Source organism: Lepisosteus platostomus, chromosome 17 (assembly GCF_059453375.1).
Source record: "Lepisosteus platostomus isolate fLepPlt1 chromosome 17, fLepPlt1.hap1, whole genome shotgun sequence".
NCBI lineage: Eukaryota > Metazoa > Chordata > Actinopteri > Semionotiformes > Lepisosteidae > Lepisosteus > Lepisosteus platostomus.
Window position 1 is genome coordinate 13,478,164 of NC_142627.1, and position 23,656 is coordinate 13,501,819.

General features: G+C 40.6%; 1 protein-coding gene across 2 annotated transcripts in view; it reads left to right on the top strand.

Moving 5' to 3' along the window:
- The window catches only part of abch1 (ATP-binding cassette, sub-family H, member 1), a 43,116-nt gene that overhangs the window by 13,447 nt on the left and 6,013 nt on the right, over positions 1–23,656 (top strand). The window contains exons 1-17 of one of the 2 annotated variants that reach the window (XM_088610250.1): positions 111–672; positions 2,327–2,465; positions 3,493–3,652; positions 5,262–5,416; positions 6,951–7,058; positions 8,883–8,976; positions 10,898–10,972; positions 12,345–12,516; positions 13,021–13,117; positions 13,448–13,616; positions 15,526–15,626; positions 17,063–17,133; positions 17,514–17,563; positions 18,097–18,153; positions 18,583–18,653; positions 19,209–19,297; positions 20,933–21,036. In XM_088610250.1, the coding sequence (XP_088466376.1) occupies positions 2,335–2,465; positions 3,493–3,652; positions 5,262–5,416; positions 6,951–7,058; positions 8,883–8,976; positions 10,898–10,972; positions 12,345–12,516; positions 13,021–13,117; positions 13,448–13,616; positions 15,526–15,626; positions 17,063–17,133; positions 17,514–17,563; positions 18,097–18,153; positions 18,583–18,653; positions 19,209–19,297; positions 20,933–21,036 (1,704 nt within the window). In that variant the 5' untranslated portion in view covers positions 111–672; positions 2,327–2,334. Of the gene's footprint in view, positions 1–110; positions 673–2,326; positions 2,466–3,492; positions 3,653–5,261; positions 5,417–6,950; positions 7,059–8,882; positions 8,977–10,897; positions 10,973–12,344; positions 12,517–13,020; positions 13,118–13,447; positions 13,617–15,525; positions 15,627–17,062; positions 17,134–17,513; positions 17,564–18,096; positions 18,154–18,582; positions 18,654–19,208; positions 19,298–20,932; positions 21,037–23,656 lie in introns of those variants that run through there. The other variant, XM_088610251.1, reaches the window with a different exon arrangement.

Below are 23,656 nucleotides of genomic sequence, written 5' to 3' on the forward strand. Positions count from 1 at the left end.
TGCAGATTGTATAATTACTGCGGGACTTTCAGGAGCATAGTGGCATAACGCAATATGATGTCTACAGTATTTCATTGCAAAGTGTTCATCGGTCTCCATCCGTGTGTGTGTCGCTGCCTGCATCCTGCCACCGGTCTGCACAGAGCCTGTAACGTCGGTGAAGTGAAGATCGCACGAAAATGACTTCGTGCGCCGTAATTATAGTATACAGGTTCAGATAGAAGTTCGTAGGGGATGAAGCAAGCACAGAACAGTTTGGGGCATAATTGCAGACGTTAAAATGCGTCGAAACATTTCAGGATGATGAAGGCCGTTTTTATATAAACCCCAAGACAAAGTGAAATAACGTCAGACGACATGTCAGGCTTGATCAGCCCGCTGGACAGAACAGTCGACCGGTGACATCACTGTAAGACGCAGAAGTGAAAGTGAAGAATGGTGTCGAAAAGTCCGCATATGTAAATCCTGCGCATCTTGCTGTACCTACAGCAGTCAGGAGGCTGTGCAGCGCACACGCCGGAAGACATCTGCTGCAGACACATTTGCATTCGTCGAAAACGGTTTTTGCTACATTTCAGCAGCGAATTACTCGAGAAACTACCGCATTTTGGTTATTACAATCCACCGGTGTACCTGAACCGGAGAAGAGAAGCAGTGTTACAGAATACTAAGGTAATCTTTTGTCATCATTCGGGACAGATGTTTGATTTACGCTGATCGCAGTGACAGGTGACGCTTTTAAAATACTTCCATACGAAAGAAAAAGAGATATCATAACATCATTCCCATATTAAGTATAAATCTCTGTACTGTACCTCGGTAAAATGCATGTAAAAGATTTAGTATTTGTAAAAACTCAAATATGTTGAAAATATATTTCAATCTGTTTTGAAACACATCATTGTTTCTCAGTTTATGTGTTTGTTTCTTCAGTATGACTAAATTAACAATTACAATATGTTACAGCGCAACATAATACTGAACTCGGGCATTATCAGAGCTGTGAACATTTTTAAACCAAAGTCAGTTAATTTAAACAATATACAGTACAGTATAGTGTAGCTGAGCGGTACTGGTAGTATACATGTTTGCAAAACCACATAATTTTCTATTTATAAATCACCAGTAATGCAGGTTTATGAAACAGTAAAAACACTTAAGCTTACAGAATTCATGTAGTAACCTAGCCTATTAAAATGAAAAGGCAAAACCCGTTTTGCACGTGTAACACCTTGGAGCTAATTCCATTGGTAACAAATTGTCATGATGTAGAGTTGGAACGTTGGGAGAAGTTGGAATCCATTCACTTCCCTATTCAACAGCACGTGGTTTGTACTCCTTAGCAAATCAGATTTTTTATTATTGGTTAATTGTAATAAATGTATAGAATACATTTTATTTTAATTGCTTAATGGTGTGCGTTTTATCATATTTACCAGTTCAATACGCACACATCTGTTGAATTTATTCCATATTTTAGCGAGCAGCATTTGAAAAGACAATAAGCCATTATTCAAAAGAGTACAACCTGTGCAGCAATGTTTATAAATAGTTAGTCATATTAGAAGACTGATTTTGATATGTATCCAAGCAAATAGTCCATTATGAGAATACATCTATTATGCAGCAGTAGCTGTATAACTGACAATCATTCATCTACCCAAAGAACACTTCTTTTATAAGCCTCATACATTTATGATTGTTACCATTTTCCAAGGAAGTTTTCATGTTTGTGTTTGATCTTAATGAAATCAGTGCAGGTCATATTTAAAACATTTAAACTCTAATAATGCAAAGAAAAAAAAGGCAGAACAAAAAAGGCTGGGATTAAAGATTATGGCACATATGACCCAGATTCTGTATCAACAAGGCCAAAGCCTGCAGGCACCCTGACACCACAGACAGATCCAGAGTTGTTGCTAAGAGACAGTATTGTGGGTCTCACAAAGGCTTCCTTTATTTATTTTTTTACCAAGGTGATCAATATTGATCAAGAACAACATTAAATGAAAGCTTTAATTGAAATATGTCTGAGAAGATGGAAACAACATTCAACATTCTAGCTAATTCACAGTTTTGCCAATTTCATTTACTCTGCATACAACATTGAGATTGATAAAGTATTGATGGTAATGTAGGATTAGGCAATGTTATCAGAAACATTTAACTCCAGGATTGGCTTCGTACAGTATAGACATGCTTTGTTAAAGTTTACAACTTCAGGTGAAAAAATGAAATTGCTTAATAATCTTACATTTGCTACTGTTTCTTAAAGGTAAATTGTTTTGTATTTTTGTGTTTTGTAATGTGTTTTGTATGTCTGTAGAAGAAAAAATGACAGACCACACAGAGGCCTCCTTACCCACATGGACTGAATCGGCCATTAAATGCAGAGGTGTCTGTCGATCTTATGGGAAGTTAAAAGTAATAAACAACCTTCATCTGACTGTACCACAGGGACATATGTAAGTGCTCCTTTCTCTGATATGAATGTGTCTGAAACAGTTTTGTATGAGCTTGTTTTCCCACAACTAACAGCTGAATCAACAGACTCTGTGTAAAAGCAAGAAAAGTTATTTGTAGTATGGTAGCATACAGGATTCTGTACATTTGAAATTGCCTATAACTAGAGTAAAGATCATGTTTTGCAAAAAAATACCAGCACCAGGAAGATAAGGTTTTAGATTTTCCTGCAGAGCAGTAGTTTTATGAATGCAATCATCTTTCAGCTTAAAAGATCTGCTTAAACTGAAGTGTCTCAACACACCACGTATATCTAGAACAGGGATCCCCAACTCTGTTCCTCAAGAGGGGGTCTCAGTCCAGAGAAGAGCAACCGGATATACCCTGGGGTTTAAGGGACGTAGCTAGACTGACGGCCTGAAGGAACCAGAGCAGAGGAGCAGAGCAGAGGGGATCTGGTATTCTACACAAATATTCTCAATCCTCAAAGCGGATGAACAGAGTCAAGCCAGTGGACACAAACCAGAGGGCACAGGTGAAAATGACATAGAGGTGTATTTAAACCTAAGAAACCAGGAGGCGCTTCTTCATGCGAAGGCCCGTGGGAATATGGAACAAGCTGCCCAGCCAAGTTGTTGAAGCAAATACCCTGGCTTATTTCAAGAATGAGCCGGATAAGATCCTTGGATCGATGAACAACTACCAAAAGGACCACATAGGCCAAATTACCTCCTCTTGTTTGTAACTGCACTTATGTTTTTGTGGGCTGCTGTCCCAGAGATTTATAGGTCTCTTTGAATCTCCAGCTTCTTAAGAATATGGAAAGGTGTCAACCTGCCCAATTAAGCAACGGATGAGTTTAATTATATAATTAAAGGCTCATTTGAAAAAAGAAACAAGTCCCTAAGGACTGGAGGTGTGCAGCCCTAATCTAGAAGGAAAGCTTCTGTGTCAGTGAAGGATATGTCTATGATTTCACAAAAACTTGCTGTGATGCAAAGCCATGTGTTTCTCTTGTTCCTCCTCCAGCTATGGTCTGCTGGGGCCCAGTGGGTGTGGCAAGACGACCCTCCTGAAGTGCATCTTGGGAAGGCTGAAGATTTCAAAGGGTCACATCACCGTGCTGGGGAAGCCCCCCGCTTTCCCGGGTCATGGAGTTCCAGGGAAGATGGTTGGGTACATGCCACAGGTAATCCACCGCCTCTCGGTGTCGCAGGTCTACTCGCACTGCTCTGTTTCTGACTCTGCCATGTTTTCCATTACATATACCGAGGCAAGTTTTGTTAACTAATGGCAATACCGCAGTTAAAAGTAGATGGTATGTACTAATTAGCTAAGTACACTGAAATTTAATTTTCATTTAATTTAGATTTCCTTACAAACAAGGGAGCGTTTCGGTTTGGTGTCACATGAGCTAGAGCTGCTGCTTAGCCAGTCATTCATGCTGTCAGTATGAAAGCAGGCAAACATCAAGCTGCTTTGATACAGAACAGTCCCGTCCAAAAGGGCAAACCGTGATTTAGATTAATAAGTGATCCTAATAAAACAATACCTTGGCAGAAGTGATAAAGTGACCAAGGCAGAGTCATTTACAATATAAGCTTGGCTTTACATCTCATCCAGATCCAACATACAGTACAACACTGTAACTAATGTATACTTATTATCAATCCTTCATAAAACACCTGTTTAATGCCAGGGAGCGCTTGTTTGCCTTCTTAATCTGTCGCAGAAAGCTTGGTTTATTAAGGTCTAGGCCATTTGTGCCTGTTGTTTTATCGTTAGCATTATACATATACAGTATCTGGATAGCAATATACTGTGTAACTGCAGTGGGTAGTTTAATTTACAGGAATTTAAAAAATAGTTTTATCATCATACTATACACTCTGCTCAGCATTGTACTACCAAAAGAATTCCTGCCATACAGTATACCTGGAAATCAATCATTTATATTGTGCTTTTCATCCCAAAGGATCAACAAATCGCTTTATATTTAAGAGGGGACCCACTTGATCTAATGTCTAATCTAAGGGGTACACTTTGTTGCTCATTGCATACAAATCCGATCTCCCTGTATACTTTGATAATGCTTAAAATGTGTTGCATGATTTACAAAAATATGTAGCTAATGAAGTTTCACTTTTCAAGCAGCAATATAAATAAGTACTGTAATATCGTAATTTTAACAAGATCCTGGAGGCAAGGCTAATTTAGACAATGCTTAAATATGTGTGGTATATTCTAGAATAAAATGTAAGCATCAGCTTCTAAGAAATAACCCATAGTATACATAGTTATTCTTACTTTACCCATACTTAAATAAAAAGTAGATGGTATGTACTAGTTAGATAAGAACAGTGAAATTTAAATTTCCTTAGAAAAAAGGAGCTGGCCTTTTCAGTTTGGTGTCATGTGAGTGAACAAAATAGTAGCATTATCAGTTCAAAACTGTCATTTTACAGCAGGCTTGGTCATTTTCTGAACATTCTGGATGCAAACGTCGACCTTAAGTAGTGTCAGCATCTGTCTGATAGCAGTGGGAGTGGAGTCATGTTCCATACTGGAGCTGAGCTTACTGAACAGAACATAAGGTTTCTTTGAGCAGCATGTGGGATTTAGTGAAATCTCATGTTCACAAAAATATGAAACACTTTTTCTCCTCTATTATTCCTCACATTTTGAATGAAATTCAAGGAGGCTGCCATGGACCGGCACGAGTCCACACACTAGTCAGGTAGAAACTCTACACTAGCCCAGGTAGCTTCTCTCATCTTTTATTATGTTGTCTTTTGCAGGACCTGGCCTTATACAACGAGTTTACCATCAGCGACACTTTCTGGTTTTATGGACGCATTCATGGGCTCGCTTCCAAGGAGACAGAGGCCCGTATGACCTTCCTCGTTGACTTTCTGGACCTCCCAGACAAATCCAGACTGATCAGGAACCTGAGGTACACAAGAGAAACTGTTGCTTAGTTCACACAGAACGTGTGCCTCTTGCGTCTGAGCTTCATGGGACGGCGAAGCACAACGAGCCGGACTGAAGCAGGGGCTGGGCAGCTCAGGGCATGACAACACATCTCACTAAAAATAATGCAAGATTTGTGTGTGATGAGTGTGTGATGTTCCGACTTTATTTAAAAGGAGGAGGCCTTGTCTAAAACATTATATTGTTCTACAATAAAGTGTATTTTATAATATTTTATAAATGTAAAATTACTACAAATAAGCACAGGTTTTCTATTTTTCCCATGTACATTTCTGTGTTTCTAACCACTTTATAAATTAGTTGATCCTTGGCAAAAAAATATAAGTTAATATAATATAAATCAGAGTTTAGCATATTGTGGTAACCACAAAATCTTCACTAGGCACTAAAATGAGAGAGAGCAGTGACTATGAAAGCCGTGATTCACTGAATACCACTTACCACAAGCCTTGGTCAACAGTTTCTATTTTTTGTTTTGTAGAGCATTAATTAAAGATCTTGTATTTAAAATGTATTGTTAATATCAGCACAGAATACAGTAGGTCAGCAATAAACCTGATCTCAGATGTGAAGCTTGCCGAGTCTCACAGCAAGCCCTGAAACAGAAAAATATTCCACATGAATTACTGTTACAACAGCGATTCTTTTCAGGAGTAAATGCCAAGAGAAATGCTTGTGTCAGAGCTCCGCCTCAGCTCTGACGCCCCCCACCCTCCTTCTTTTTTTCTCTGGCTCTCCTCCAAGACCTTAAAGCAAGAGGCCCCATGCCCACATCATCATGTGATCTCACACAGGAACACAATTTACAGTGTTAATTAAGTTTAGGGTAAGACAGGCTATTTGTTTGATGAAGGGAACTTGAGCTCCTTTTACCACTTTCAGAAAAAGAATAGACAGGTTTTTTCTGATATATGATCACCCCCAATTTGTGATGGGCCTTAATAAGCTTGTCTAGCTTTCTTACAGCAACAGTCATGATAGCAAACCATTAAAGCGCCAGGTTTGACTGTTTTATTGAAGAGAATTAGCGTGACAATGAAAATCCTATAGGACTACAATGCAAAAGCAATGTAGGTCTTTTTATTTCATTTTATTATTTTTCTTTTATTTAAAAAATTAGTAAAAATGACATGCAATAGCACATTGTGCAATGACTGTCACAGTGCTCATACACGCTGAGGTCCTGTAGACCAAGGCAGAACCTTTATAATATGTTTTTTAATCATAGGGATTTATTCAACTAATAAAATACAATATGGTGATTTAAATTATTGTCCTCTTATAGGGGTATAAGGTACACATTTTCTATTCTTCTCTTACAAGCACACCGTTAGCAGAACCTAAAGCTAAAATCTTAATAAACCTGTTTTTGTCCGTTTTTTTGATCGTCACATTTGTGTTTCTGATGAATAACTATTAGTTCTGAAAATACCAGCCCCAGGTAGGAAATCTATTGAAACCAGTTCCGCAGAATAAGATCTCTACCTTTCCCCTAGTGGAGGACAGAAGAGGCGTGTTTCCCTGGGAGCTGCCCTCCTGCAGAAACCTGAGCTGCTCATCCTGGATGAGCCGACAGTGGGAGTGGACCCCGTCCTCAGAGCCAAGTATGCTTCCTCTTTTCCTGGTGCGGGCGGGCTGTTACAGTGGGACAGGCTCACAGCTCCAAGCTAAATCACAGTACATACAGTAGTCCATCTGCACAGTACTTTTGCCATTTTTCTGTAGCTTCACAGTGGCTGTGTATATGGCTTACTCTGGGGTGTGCCTGAGATCTGCCTCAAAACGCAACACATATCGTTACTCTGCAGTTATTAACCAAAGGAAGTCGCAGAGGGGTGCAGGCTGTGTTTCAAGAGCTAGAACGGCGACTTAATGTGGAATCTGAGATTCCTGGAGAAGTCCGAAGGCCGAGGGGTCAACCTATAGAGTTGTGGTGGACCAGAAGTGACCATGAGAGCCGCCAAGGTGGTCAATTTTCAACTTAAGTCAATCTGGTTGTGCTGAAGCAATCGCAGCAGAGATGGGCTACCGACTGGTAGCTGACTGAGAAAGCTGTAGAAGTCGCTGTCGAGCTGGTCCGGAGATTGGCTGCTGGTGTGCTGTGGAGCAATGGAACTGCAGAGGGAGCCACAGGGCGATGCGGTGCCGAGCTGTTGGCCTGTAGCGAGCTGGAGGGGTACTATAGGTTGAACCAGAGGTCGGCTGCCGACTTGTAGCTGACCAGTGGAGATGTGGAAGCTGTGGCAGATTGTGATGCCGAGGAGGCCACAGCGGGCCACTGTGGGGACTGGCTGCCAACGTGTAGCAGACTGGGTTTACTGTTGGTGCCGCAGCAGAGGTTGGCTGCCTACTTGGGTAACGGCAGGTCCAGTCATGGCAGCAGTTAGCTGGACACTAGACAAGCACTCGATGTCCGAAGAGTAGAACAGGTCTGGGATCCATGATTCTTTGAAGAATGCTCTAACACGTCCAGTGGTGATTGCGTTGATGGTGGTACTGCCACTGGTGCCTGTGTTAGATCAGTGGCAGAGCGCCCATTCAGTGGTGCTGCAGGATTAAACAGGATCTGGAAGAATGAGTGATTGGGTGCCTGAATGGTAGAGGGAGGAGCTGCATGAATGGTGGCCCGACCGTATCCTTTGCGGCACGGGCGACTGTGATTCCTCGTGGGAATCTGGAGCAGCCGTGGATTGCGAGACACCCCTAGCCCGAGCTGTAACACGTATGCCACGGATTTATTTTGCTTTTCTTTACCGCATTTTGTGTCATACTTCACCAGCTTGTAATGTGCCTTTCACACTTTTCTGCCAATCACTCATGCCTTTCTAAACTTTCACTACCAAAGGAGTTACCTAGTCATGATGTTCTTTTCAAATTCATGGTAACTTCCTGAGTGAGCCTACTTAGTGATTTAAACGACAGGGAGAGGAAACTTTCGACACCTTGAAGAAACCTTCGTTCTGACTTGTAAGTAATAACACATGAAATGGCACATGATAATGCTACTCATTAATCCTCAACCCTGATGATTTGCATGCTAATTTACTGTCAAACTCCTTTACTGGAGCAGGTACAAAGTGTGCCAACTGAGGGAGATTATGTTGGTTTCAATAGGGAACAAGTAACCTATAATTGCATGCCCTGCCCTAAAAGGGAAAGGGATTTCAACCAGTTTCTTATAGATTGTGCTCTTTGTTTTATGACCTGATAGGTATAGTTCCATGATCAATCATAATAAGCTTCACACTTTAAAATGAGGAGTTTGGTTTGGTTTATTTGGCAATGTATTTAAAGCCAACATGTGACTTGGATTCTGTAAATGCTGTGTTGTGCTTTTCATGCTGTTGGAATTTGACAAGTGGCCAATTTCTGTTCCTCATATCCAGTTTGCACTGGTCATATACATACTTTTACATTCTCTTGTTCAGGATCTGGCAGCATCTGGTGGAGATTGTGAAAGATGGACAGGTATCCGTGATCATCACCACACATTACATAGAAGAAGCCAGGCAAGCCAGCGTGGTGAGATTCTTGTTTTGGACTGTTGTCGTCTAGTGTCATTTTTGTTTTTGCTATGAAAGGTACAAACAAATGTTTCACATTTTGTTCCTTTTTTGGGATTTAAACATTCTGTATTCTGATTTACAATGTGAAGGTCTTGTTGTTAGCATAACAGGTCTGTATTATATGACTGCAACTTGGACCATGGAGGCCTAACAACGGGGCTTTGAATTAGAACTCTAACGCAGGCGGCTGGCAGGATGCCAGAGCTGAGTGTGCTGATTCCTGATTCTGTGAACTCACTTGTCTGCCAAAAGGAATGTCAGAGAAATGATTCTCTCTGGTGTGTCATGTCAGTCTGGGCAAGACTGCAAGTTATTTGGATACTTGCTTGGATAAGTGACAGGGATATTTTGTGCAAGGCCTTAAATATACTTATGATGGACCAAGCGACTGCTTATTGTGTGGCGCTGAATGTTGCGAAAAAGTACAATTCAGAACTTGAATTGGGAAATCTCAACTAATTTCATTTAATACTTCTCAGAATCCACCAGTCTATGACATTTGCACAAACTCTGAGTGATTTGTTATTGTGAAATACAACCTCTGGCACAGACCCAAGGAAAAATGTGAGGCGCTATACAGTAGCTATCCTCTTTTTTGTTCACTTCACATGAAGAAGGAACTAGTGTAAAGACTCAAAACAGGTTTTGGAGCTGCTTATAATTGCTGAAATGGTGATAATGAAAGGAATTTTCCCACTTACTAACTTTACATTCTTCTTCTGTTTTCCCTTTATATGCTTGGTGTTCTAGAATGTTAATTTTTCTGTGAAGTTCTTTTATAGACAAAGAAAAATGTTTGTGGTTTTTCCACTTCCACTTTACGCTATAACCAAACTGAGTTTTATATAGTCTGAGCAAGTGGCAGGAAGTGAAAAGGGCAGGACTGTATCTCAACACTTTTACACCTTAAGTGTTGCTGGTGAAAAGGCCAATTGTATTAGCAAAGCAGTCTTGCAGAAAAGGTAGCTGTTAACATGATTTACTTCATGGGCACATGTGATACAATTTATTTTTTCAAAACTTACACCTAGAATTTTTTTGGGGAAATTTAGATAAAGATATGAAATCCAAAAGAATAAATCAAGTCTATACTTCCACCAGTATAGGCTTCCTGCTAGCAATAAAATATCTTGAGAAACATAGTGTGGGAACACAGTGTTTAATTGGCATGAAGCCTGCTTCAATTACTCTGATTGAGGCTTACAATTCAAAATATTTTCTTTTCTGTCTGAAATGTGCTACCTGATGCTAGAAATTACTGTTTTCTGAACTTTGAAGACATGAAATAAGTCATGACTTTAAATAGCATTTTTTATGAGTGCTATTATTTTTGAGGGTGTATAAATAAAGTGCAACACTAGCATTTGAGAAATCCGTGGGTACATAGATAAGCATTTTATTGTATAACACACACTAGTTAAAGTCCCGACAGAAGCTATAATTAAAAAAAAACTTTAACTTTCAAAAGTTAATAAATTATTCCTTTAAATCTACCATTCTTAGGTTTATTTTCGTACAAGTCCTAATTCTCTTTTAAAACACACAGATTATTACATATTTGTAAAACAACAGAAACTTTTCTGGACTAAAACCACAAATACCTCCTTTTGAATTTTTTCCTCTCCTGTTTGTTTTGAAATACTTACAGAACTGGTTTTTGCACTCTTTATGTTAGAGGCGACAGAGTCTGAAGTATGTGAGTAGCTAAGGCATTGCATGAAAGAATTTGTGTGTGTATTTCCGAAAAGTCCGATGAAATGAAGCAGTTCTTCCATCTAAATGGCATCCTGCCCTAATCTTGCAGTCCCAGATTCCGAAATCAACAATCTAGGCTAGAGGTGAAATCTTTAGATAGAAATCTTGCTGTCTTTCCTCAGGTGGGTTTAATGCGTCACGGAAGACTGCTTGCTGAAGCTCCCCCAGATGTGGTGATGAGGCAGCACTGTGCCGTGGTGGGTATCAAAAGGAACGTGGCGATCTCACCGCAACCACAGGCAGCCAGTGTAACTGTACAGTATGTGAGCTTCAAAGTTCACAGATGGGCAGGCTTGAAAAAAAAGGAACAGTCTCTCAACAGCACTTGTTAGGACACGCGCCTTCTTGTGTAGTGAGGCAGGACAGCTTCTGGGGTCTTCAATCTAGACAGAGGTGGGGGAAGCTTTTTGAGTTTTTTCCACATATCTGCCCGGGGCTGCAGCCAGACAACCTCCCTCGCTGTCCTCCAGCTGGAGCACAATGAAGAGTGTTTCTCTGTCTCCCCTCCTCCACCTGCCTGCCCCAGCGGAGGCTGTGTTTGCTGGAAACAGATGAAGGGAGCTCCTGCCCAGAGTCCACAAGGAGTCTGTCAAAGTCACCGTGTCGGGCCTGCCTCTCCCCGGGTGGCGGGTGAGGCCTGCGCACATGGAGGAAAACCCATGATGGAAAGAAAAATGCTTTATTTAACAAGGTTCTTCACATTACTGTATATAAAAGAAAACCTACTCTACAATCCAACACCAGCTACCACAGTGAATTCCTTTATACACCAAACCTAGTCTAAATTAAAACCACTGGAGACTGTGCCTCCTAAGCCTTCACCAATTACCTGATTAATCAATAAATTCCTGTTTACAAAAAATCAGCTGAACCTTTTAGCCCTAATTAAGTCTTGCCTGTCTCAGTCCTATTTCGTGTTACTTGATCTTCAGGTAGCCTACTTACTTGACTCATTTTTCCAAATTTTTTGTTGATCCAGTTTGTCTGGGCTTATGGTCAGCCCATCACATTCCCACTGGAAACCAGAACTTCACTGGTAGGGATGGAGTTAGCTGTGGGACCACGAGTGCCCTGTGTTGAGGTTGTGTGTTCAGGCATTGCTGGAATTGTCTGGTTGTCCTCTGGCTGAGATACAAGCCCTGTTGTTTGTGCAAGAAGAAGCTGTGCCAGTGATACACTTTTTTGAGGAATGCATAAATGATGCCTTCATATCTCCCAGCCATTGCAGGGAGGCATGATTGTCTAGACCCAACTGAAGGGTGTAACAGTGGGAAATAGTTGTTATTTTGAAATTGATAAATACAGGAAAAGACAGCATTGGATTTTACAACTATAGAATTGTTTTTAAAAAAATCCTGACCCAACCACACGCATTTCTGTCTCCACTTTTGATCAATTCTATTTTTATCAAACTCACAGTTGTTACTTCTGTTGAACTGTCTCGTAAGTCTGTCTTCAGTACACAAGTGCAATTGCAGGTTTAAAAGGAAAGTTTTAAAGGTGTACAGTACATGCGGTTCCAGCTCACTAGTCAGGGCTAGAGTTAACAAAAAACCCCATTAATTTCAGACCCTGGAGAGCGCTTTCCTCCAACTGTGCGAATCGTCCGACCAGACATCTTCAAACCTGAACATCGGCCCTGAGGGAAAGGACAAAGAGGCCAGCCAGTCATCTGAGGACTCGAAGGATGAGTGTCGGCCCATCCTGGGGAACATGCAGGAAGGGGATCCCAGGTTCACAGGTACTCTTACCACCACTAAGAATGTTTTTCTCTTTTCTTCTAGAATTGTCTTGAGTTCTCCAGTTTCACTTTGATTCATTGCTGCTTACTTGACATTGTGATAGAATATTATTTTCTTTAAAAAGATTTCCTACTTAAGTTCCATTTAAGCATGTAAAAAATACAATTAGGTTTGGCTAACCGATGATTTTGAACAAATGGTGATCAGTGACAGCACCAGATACATAATGAATACTGAATTGAATGGGTGTCATTTTAAAGAGTGATCAACATAAATTGATTAGCAGTTTATTTGTTCTTGCTTATATCCGTCCCTCTCCCATGCATCATAACTTTAAAACAAAGTGAATTGTATTTTGCCAGATGAGCACACAGTAGACAGAAATCAAAGCTGAGATGTGAAGATTTAGACTCCACCAAGATGAACGTTTACTGCCAGCCATGTTAAATCCTGAGAAGAAGCTGCTCTCATTTCATCATTCCCTGACTGCTGTTTCTCCGCAGTGGACTGGAAGGTCAGGGCAAGACAAGTCTTGCCAAAGTGCAGGAACATCTGGGCTCTGATGATCAAGACATTTGTGAGGATGAAGAGGATGCCAGGGTAAGCGTCAGCACTGCCAGCGTTATGAGTGTTAAATTCTTTACCTTACTACTCTGTGGAAGTGTGTCGCAAATTTACCATTTCCGGTCCTTTCCATTTAAAACAAATCTAATGATCAATTATGTTCTCATTGTAGGTACATAGTGTCCTTTATTGCTGTTCTGTTTAAATTCTGAATTTTAACTTGACCCTATGTCAGACAGTGACAAAGGCCACTTGACCTTTTGGCAAAATTCAATCCATGCAGTGACTAAGGATTCACAAGGACAATCACACCTGAATGACTTTGTTGCGTGTTTCTTCTTTGCGGTTCTTGTTGTCATTGCACAGGTTCCTCTGTTTCCAGTTCCTCTTGCCAGTGATCCAGATATCTCTGATGTGCCTGTGTATCGGAGGGGATCCCAGGGGCATCCAGGTGGCAGTTGTGAACAATGAGACGGGGAATAGCTCCTTTAGCCACTCTCTGCTCTCTTTCATAGACAACGCCACCGTGCACCAGGTCTGTCACTCTCGACTTTCTCATACAGTACCAGCACTGCCTGGTCTAACAAAAAGGCACTTTACAACTGCACTCCTGATGAAAGGGCTAGAAAAGCTGGACCGCTGTCACGTATACTAGCGAAGTATACCTCCAGTTGTGCCGTCTCTGAAATCTGTCATTCAAAATGGAGTCTGTACATAGGACACACCTCTTTGTGTTCACTCCTTAAAGAGCAAAGCACTCAGTTCAGAATGAGATAGGATACTGAAAGTCAACACCCTGCTAGAGCTCTGAATCTTTAATGCTCTTTCTGATTTCTGTTTCAGTTTTGCTGATTTTGATAAAATTAGGGAAGTTGAAAGTGTGTTTCTCTTTACACAAATTATTAATTTACCCTGCAAAAACGGCTAGTTCTTTTGTCTTCTAGTATTATATTCATAAATGAAACAGACCGGCATAACCATTTCTGAATCTGGCAATCAGCTAAGAAAGTCTTGTGCGTGTAACACAAGGCTTTTGGTCAATATTTTTTAAACTTGAGCTTGGGGTGAAGCTCATGTTTGAAAAGTATAAGCATAAAAGAAGCAGAAGTGCTATAAATACCTCAGAGTTCAGCAGTATTCCACCAACTGCACTGTCTGATCCGAGGAAGGGTCATTAACAAGCCTCTTCCAGCAGTGTCTGGGTGAGACTAATTGCCTGGAAAGTTTCGAATGTACAGGAGTGTATGTCCATCAGAAGTGTGACAAAACCAAATCAAGTAGTTGTACACCAATTAGTGCTACTTTTATTAATGCCAGGTTAAGGAAACAATCATTAGAACTAAACTAGAGAATTTTATGCATCGCAGTAAGATTCTAAAAGATAGTTAACACGGATTTAGGAAAGGTACTGTAGGTCTTGTTTAACTAACTTGGCAGAGCACTTTGAAGAATCAACTACAGTTTTGGGCTCACCCAGAGCATATGACTTTCTTAGATTTTGAGAAAGCTTTTGACAAAGTTCCTCATAAATAATTCTGTAATTGCCGATAATCTGCATTGAAAGAAATACAAGTACGTAAATTAACAACTCGTTAGTGGACAGATTTGAGTCAAATGCTAAAATTAGGATAATATTATTAGAGGAGTACCTCATGGTTCTGTTTTAGAACCACTGCTCTTCCTTATTTATATACTGTAAGTGACCATGATTATGATATAGATAGCAAACTAGTTTGTAGATGATACTAAAAGAGGAGGTGAGCAAACACAAGTGAAATAGCAAAGGAAATTCAAAAAGACCAAAGTCAAGACTGGACAAGCATCTGTCAGCTGTCTGTTTGATGTAGACATTCTAAAGTTAGAAAACCTTAGAATTTAAGTCAAGAGATGATATATTAAAATCATACAATGCACTAAAAAGACATCACTTAGAATACTCAGTTACAATACAATACAAGAAGATCTCCTTGGTATATATTCCCAAGCACAAAGGAATGTCCTAAATTGGCAGACTAACAGAATAAAGCTTTTTAATTTTGGACAGAGGCAACTATGAGGAGCCCTGATTCAAGCATTCGTAAATGAGAATCACTTTTTAAACAAAGGGTAATAGGAGTTGGAAGCAAACTACCCCTCCATTTTGTGGAAGATGATATCCTGTATTCTTCTACAGCATGATGAGGTCCTCAGATCAGTTAACTGCTTAAAACAAATTAATTAGATGGACCACTGGCCTCCTCTCATTTGCAGTCATTCTTCTATTCCTATGTGCTGTACAGTATTCTTCATTATTCTCAAGTAATTTCTTGCATGTGGTGAATATAATACTTCGTTCCTGATGTTAAGGCCCTAACTTGTGGCAGTAGAAGATTTAGTCATGAAAAGTGAATTATTTGTGATCTCCTATGGTATTCTGTAGAATCCCAATCTCCTTTCTTTTACAGGTGATAGTACAGCAGTCAGAAGCCTTTACTGGAGTCCGAGATGGAAGGTACTGGGGTATAATTGGGTTTGGTTCCAACTTCTCCACGGATTTAATGATGAGGTAAACTTTGGGATACATCTGTTTACTTTTGCCTTCCTGTGTTGTATTAATTTTTAATACTTTAATGCTTTAAAAAAATATTTTTTTTAACTGTGTTCTGCATCCCCAAATTTAGATTTAGTGGTTAAAAGACTGTAGAAGAAACTGTTAAGCTAATCAGAGCTAGCTATGGAAATTTCTAACTCAAATACATTGTGAGCAAGATATTGTTCACATATTATGGTGTCCCACCCAGGGTGTGTCCTGCCTTGTGGGATGGGCTCCAGCTCCTGGGATAAATGGATATTACTTTGAAGGATCCTTATAGAAAGCTCACTTGATGTGAGACATTTAAAGTGTCTGCCTGGTCTGCGGTCGACAGACATGTGACTTGAGGTGGCTGTGCTGAGTCAGTATTGTAAAACAGATCTCTAACTCTAACTCATCTGGTGGGGCAGAATCACAGAGTTTCCATACATGCTGCTAAAGGACAGCTGTTCCATTCACCCTATCCTAATTTCTTAGCAGCACAAATCTCAATATTGTCCTAGAATTGTACAGAGACGAAAAAGAACACTTGTAAATTTGAAACAAAATGACATTATTATGGAAAGTGAAAACCTAAAGGTACAGTAATTCTCATTTCAAATGAAGCCTGATAAAATGGGTTAAATATCAATAGAGCTTTAGCAAAATTGGTCAGTTTGCCATGGTAGTTTTTGTTATCAGGGCATGTTGCTCGGGAAAGCAAAAATGTGTTTTTTTATAGAACTTCCCCAACAAGCAAAATACCAGTCATGTCGTTTTAAACATTGTATTACCCTAGTTACTGTTTTGAATATCATTTTCAGATTTTCCTCATTTTGAAAACAATAACTTTACAAACTACTGGATTTCTAAAGGTCTAAAGCTTCATCCTGTAGAAAATGCGAAATCACCTTTTTAAAGGCTGGGCCTTTGCTAGAAATTCCCTCTGCGCTCCACCAAAGGAGAGACATTAAGGAAACCTTACATGCAGAGGACAAACCACATCAGTGCATGGCTTGCCAGCTACTGTCCAGCATTGCAAAGGCTGGGTGGAGGTTTTTTTTTCCATTTCACAAGCCTGGCATTTGCATGATATGCACCCTAGGTAGCAAAATCCGTCTTTGTTTTCAAAAATGCTGTAACTTGAGATCCTTGTCTTCAGGGTATAATGTCAAAATACTTCACGCATAACATGCACTGGGAGAGGAAATTCAAGTCTAGCCTGTTCAAAGCTTGCTGAATCTGGGCAGTACATTCATGATTTACCTGGGTCAAAATACAATAATTAAACACCAACCTTAAAAATGGAAGAACAAAAGTACTGGACTAAATAAGTTCGTGGAGCATACTTTTCCATGGAGAAAGCTCTCTCTCTTTGCCATGACATTGTTTGAGATATTTTCTGGGTCTATTTTGTCTGTCTTGTACAGAATGCTACAGAAGAGTGTTACTAAGCAGGTGGTGGAAGGTGGGACTGTGCACGTGTGGCTTGACATGACAAGTAAGTGTTTGTGACATACTCTCCCTCTGGGCAAGAGAGCACTTTAATGATGTGCATAGTGAGGATAGAAAAGATCTCTGCCATGCTGCAAACATTAAACTTTCCACATGGTGGCAATGTCTCCTTGAAACTCGGAATTGGCGTCTTATTTTGATACAAGTACCCGTTTTTATATTGCTGCTAAAACATGCACTAATATTGTGATCCTGCTTTTATAATTTACATTTTGAGAAATATACATATATGTTTCATCTTATAGTATGTTCATTTCGGTAATGTATATATTTTTTATATTTCTGTGAAATTACTTTTTGCTTAGTACACCATGTAAATAAACTGATTACTGTAATTTCCTTGTTCATTTCTTCTTCTCATTTAAGACAGACAGATCGCTTTTATGCTTCAAAAAAAGCTTCAGGAAGCGTTTGAGGTTTGTCAACTTTTTTTTTTATTATTCTGCTGAAATAATAGCAATTTATATTGCATCCTACTCTGCGTTTAATATTCAGATCAAGTTAAATAGTGAGAAGCTTTATCAGCAGTTGAATTGAAGATTAATTTTAGGTAGGTCAGACTGAGGAAGCTCCTGCTGGAGTTTAGCCAGGACACCAGAACTGACACCCCTTACAGACAATGCCATTGAGATCTTTCATGACCAAGCAGTCAAGACCTCGGTTTAACATCTCATTCAAAGGCCCACTAATGCCCCACTGTCCCCAGTCTTCATACTGGACTTTTCATTGGTTTTGGACATTCTGGGAATGTGCCATCTGCAAGTCTGCCTACACATCTTACAGCATATCGGCTTTGACAACAGAGCTGGGTAGCTAGTTTTACACAAGCACTTAGAAGCCGCTTTGCGGCTTCAACATGGTTTTCCATGAATTGAAGTGAGAAATCCTTCCTACAGTGAAAAGTGTGCCAGTAAATGCCCATACAATGAAAAATATGTTTCTCTTTCAGAGCTTTGTCCAGGATCAACTTGGCACACTGTCTTATCTGGTGTCCCTCCCTGTAAAGGTAAGGATCGGTAGTGATTGTGTCTCCCTTCACTGTCTCTTTCTGTTTATAAGTTAGATAAGATGTTCATATTAATACTTGGCAACATGGAAATAGAGGCACAGAGAAAATCATAGTAAAACTACTAACCTTGGGTCTTTGACAAGCTCAGGAAATGTTAATTTAAGATATCAAATGACTGTGGATTAAATGGATTAAATATCCTTTATGTATTTATAACATCTCTAATGCTTATTTGTTTTACCTATAAACATTGAGTAGACGTTTTTCACTGAAAGTGCAGAATCAATCACAGTCAAAATATACCATATTATTCTCACTCCTGTTTGACCCTGGATCTAATGTTTTGGACTGTTTCCATGTCAGATTCTTGGCGCGGGTGCCAGGTTTTAAATCAGAGGCTGTTTAACCTTTCTGTATCTCGTGCAGTTTGAAGAACCTATATATGGCAGCAGCAATCCTGATTTCACTAGCTTTGTGACACCTGGAGCTGTGCTGAGGTACGAAATCCTTTACTGGGTGCATTCAAAATATAAAGGGGTGCAGGAGCGGCTCAATCATGAGAGGAGCTCACTGCAAGCAGTGGGGTGGTCATATGATTCAGACATCACGAGTCTGAGTCTGGGTCAGGTCAGTGCCTGACTCAGCGCTAAGGGTGGCGTTAGTCACCCCGGTCTCTCCCAGCTCGCAGCGAAACAGTGACTCCCTCTGGCCTCCTGGGATCCCGCGGGCCTGTTGTGACCTTAGCAAAGGGCGCAGCAATTGTAGCCAGTGCCCTGGAACGACATGGACTCTTTCCCTTGTGTCGTTTGTAGCTGTGGGCCAACATGTAAAGATGCAATTCTAGATCAGGTAGTTATATTTGAAAACATAACACTTCTAACCTCTATTTAGAAAGGCACTAGTGCACGTGCTGCACAGAAAAATCGTACTATGGTTTGTCACACATTGTATATTGTCATACAGAGAGTGTTTTCCAGTTAAACAAGTAGAATAGGATAGAACACTGACTGTACCATTTCCACAGTTGCCAACGCCTTGTGTTCTCTTGGCAGTATCACCTTTTATTTGGCGGTGGGCCTGACAGCGTTGTCCTTTGTGACAGAGCGCAAGGAAGGGCTGCTGGACAGATGCTGGGTTGCAGGTCAGTCAGTGGTACCTCTACTGTTCCTCTCAAGTGGGTTGTTATGACGGGAAAATAAAACCTTCATAATTAGAAAAATGACCCGTAGTGTCTTGTGCATGAATAGGCAGACTCCGGTTTGGGATAAATCGGGTGAGAACAGAAGAAACACTTGTTAATGAATCATATTGTTATAGTCCTACAACAGTAGAAGTAAAAAAAACAATGTAGTGTAGTGTCACATGCCTGCCAGGAGAGGGCGTCTCGGTTTCAAAGCCAGTTATCATAAAGGCACTTCTGAAGAATGTGTAGCAAAAGGCACACTGAGAGAGCAGTCCATGGCATACTTCCTGTGTTTGGCATACAAAGCTGGACTGGAGTGTTGAGCTCCATTTTGACTTTGATCCCAGGCCTTGTTCCTGGATCATGTTACAGAATATCCACAAAAACAATCAACATTGGTATTTATCAGTAGTAATGAGATCTTACAGTTAGATGGATGATCCTAAACAAATTTCATCATTTCACCAGAATCCATTAATATAAATAAAATAAAATAAAATAAAAATCTCTCTGCTCCTTCAATACAAACCCACATGCACATGCTCTATTTTCATCCTGCACAAGGATTCTTAGAGACTCCACACGACAGCATGTAAGGCAATATGAAGCAAGACATTTTTTGAATCAAGATTACTCTTTAATTTTAATGCAGCCTATATAAACAGATTTTATATTGTTATTCTGACACATTAAAAGAGTAACACAAATCTGCAGATAAAATAAGCAATAATTTTGTGAGTCATTATAATAACTGGAAACCCAGTAAATACAATGTACATATTATAAATATATAGCCAACTTGTATAATGTATAGTTCATAGTATAAACAGTTTAGATTATGTAATTCCAATAGAACTGCAGGCTTTATGAGCACGAGAGGTGGCTGGGCATGATTGTCACAGTTCAGTGTTGATGATGAATAGCAGTGTTTCCCAGCCTTGCCCACCCTGTGGCACACTTGCTTTAACACATACGTAATAACATCGTCTCCACATGACTTGTGAAGCAAAATGCACCACTCTAAGCCGAAGGGACTTGCTCACACTTTCAAAACTCTGCATGGCTTTGTCTGCTGCCTGTTTTCCTCCCAAGTGGGACATTGTTATTGTTTCTAGTCTCACAGGACGTCTTGTAGCAACCGGCCACCTGACCATATTGCACCTTTATCAGTATTGTTTCACTGAATGACCTCCGAAGCTGCACCTTTCCCTTGGGGTGCTGTTGTCTAGGGGCACATGAGGGAGGCAGCCGCCACTAAACACTAAACACTGGCTGAAACTGAAATGGGGTCAGGCTGGTGTTAAGGTGTTGGACTTAAGACCTTAAGTCAAGTGGGATCTGAACAATGAAAGTTGATTTATTCATTTTTCTCGGGTCCCCGTATTTGGTGGGACGTGTGTTTATGCCTGACAGCACAGCGATGGAGAAGCGTGTCTATAGAGAAGGGGTAATACTGTCACGAGTGAGCTCGGGGCTCACAATGCAAACTGACCAGACTGACTAACTCTGCACTTCTCACCCGGAGGGCCTCTGGGTAATAAGGGAGGGGAGAGATTAGGCCTGACGGCCTGATGTCTGTCTGTCCTGCCCCAGGTGTGAGCTCGCTGGAGACCATGCTGGCACACCTGCTCTCTCAGCTGGTCATCATGAGTGTCCAGGTCACCCTGCTGCTTCTCTTCGTCCTCCTGGTCTTCAAGGTGCGTGTCCGCCCTCCCCGTCTCTCGCGCGCTGTGCCCACGCCACACCCTTCTCGCCCTACGCTTCTGGGAAACAGGAAGAATTCTCTGAAGTCTAGTGAGCGTAACAAGAGCTGCGGCCAGCTGTTCTCCGTGCACTGCCAGCCAGAGCCTGACATCGCCGCACGTGAAACTCTAGCTCTGTCTTCCACAGCCACCACTTTTCTGCCAAGTAATCTGTTAGTTACTTGAAATGTTATGTTAATTATACATTCATTATTACAGTCCTTTTTTTCAGCCCAGCACTAAATAGGTAGTAAAAACCACCTAGCTTACTCAGAATGTAACACACTCATAGAGTGTATTTCCATCCCTATATCATCCCACTGAAACCGACAGATTTCTCACTTGTACAAAAACATGCATCTACAGATTATCTGTAGCAGATATGCATCCTTAATGTAATAATTTATGACTAATTTGTTACTTAAGGGATGACCCACGCAAAGTGATTTTGGAGTTTTGAGTAGCTGAACTTCCTTATTACCATCTGTAACCTGTCATACACAAAATCCACTAAAGGTATAGAACCTTTGTTTTTTCTTAAAGAAATGGTCTTGCAACTTTATTGCGTTTTTATTTTGTTCCATTTTTTGTTTATATTTTTTAGAAAGCACTTTTAAAATTCCAAAGTGAGCAGTGAAAAGAAAAAATACAGTAACGATGTAACAGAAATGAGATATTGCCGAATTTCTTAAACCTGCTGTTCAAGAGCTTTGACTCTGTGTTACGTTGACGTCTTTTCCACTGGTTTTCACTTTTTATCTGGCTGTGATGTATTTCACATGGTAGGGCTGCCTGGACGCAGGCAGGAAAGGTACGCACACCTGTTTCTGCTCCTCACACAGGAAGCGGCTGTGGTCGCCAGTCTACCCTGACAGCAGCACGGCTGCGATAGGCCGTCTGTGGTTCAGCAGATCCACCACACTCTGCTGTTCTTTATGCAGGCGCGCTTTCACAACAGCGCTAATAAACATTGAGGAATCAGCTTTCACTTGTCTGGCCCTGAATGCTAATTGACCTGTTCGCTCACATACAGCGCTGTACTGAAACGCTGAAACACACAGACTGGCAGCTCACAGAAGAGGGACAATTTGACCCTTTCCGTTCCAGTTGTTGACACAGTTATTATCAGTGTTGCCCTCCAGCTCTAAGGACAGAACCACCCTGTCTCTCAGGCAGTAATTTAAGAAGAGGTGGCTTCACCTTTCTTGCAGTTACAGGTAGCTCTCGTTTCGTTCAGGCCCCACACAGGCAGAGCCCTGTGTTACTATCTGGCCTGCCCTGTGGCTGACCTTGTAACCTTGAGATGGGCCCTGGATGATATATCTCATTTCAGTTCCACGCAGCACCCCGAGCCCCACCTTGCCGACAGAGGACAAATAACATGGTCCAGACCCCTCTGGGACTAATCTGCAGCATCTAACACGCCGGTGAAAATGAACGGCACTGCAGCATGCCTCTGGCCCTCTGCTGTGCGCTGCCCTTTGCGGCAAATTAATTGAACATTATCGCAGGCCCGGTGATTGATTTTCTTTAGCAGTTAGCGCCTCTGGAATTACTGTTGAGTCATTTACTTTCCCCATCAGGTTCACCAGCGCCTTTTATTGCGCTGCTTTAAAATTCAACGTGGACAAACCAGGGGGAGAGAGGAGCAACCTTGCAGAGGGCCATCGGCTGAGTCCAGGCCTCTGAATTTCAGATTGCACTGCTGGTCTAATTGAATAGAAAACAAATGACACCTTACGAGGAAGGTGACAAGGGCAAGGTGTTGTCACATAGAGTATATTTATCTTTGGCTTGAGTTTGTAAGAATAAAGGAAGGAAACAAAAAACACACTTTTGCCAGGAATTTGTCCTCAATTTTTTTTTATGATAATGCCATTAGGCAATCAAGAGCCAAAGTATTTGACATTAAATCAATTCATTTATATTATGAAAAAATAGCATTTCTCTGAAACCATAAGGAGTAGGGCCAGTGAAATTTGCTTAGCTATTGTCTGGAGATTAATAAGTTGCATGATATTAATACTTTAGTGAAAATAGGCAATTATTTTAATAATGGCTGTAGCATAGGAGGGTCATATTTTTAAAGGATCTGTTCACGTTTTATATAACATTCCATCTTTGGCTTGTGTGCTAGGTACTGTTTTCTTTAAGGACTTTTAAGGGCAGAACTACCTAGTTCTGAGACATGCCTATTGCTCTTCATTTCAGTTCCAATGACAAATTATTATGAAAAAACTGTTGTCCTCTGAGGTATAAGGATATACTATGGTAGCTTGGGTTCATCAGCAAAACTTAAGTTTAGGGACTGAAAATTTCAATGATCATTTCTTTATAACACTTAATAGATTAACAGAATGTGACTTAAGTATTAAGAAACTGATAGCAGCTAACCCTTACAAGAGATAAATTTCATGTTTTTTTAAATGAATAAATTGATTTTAACTGAACAATATAAGATTGTTCTCATACATAGATGCTTTAATAATGGATACTGTACATCCGTGTTAATAATTTGTCATCTCTTCTCCAAGATAAGACTGTGATTTTATTCAAGCCACATTGGTTTACGGGC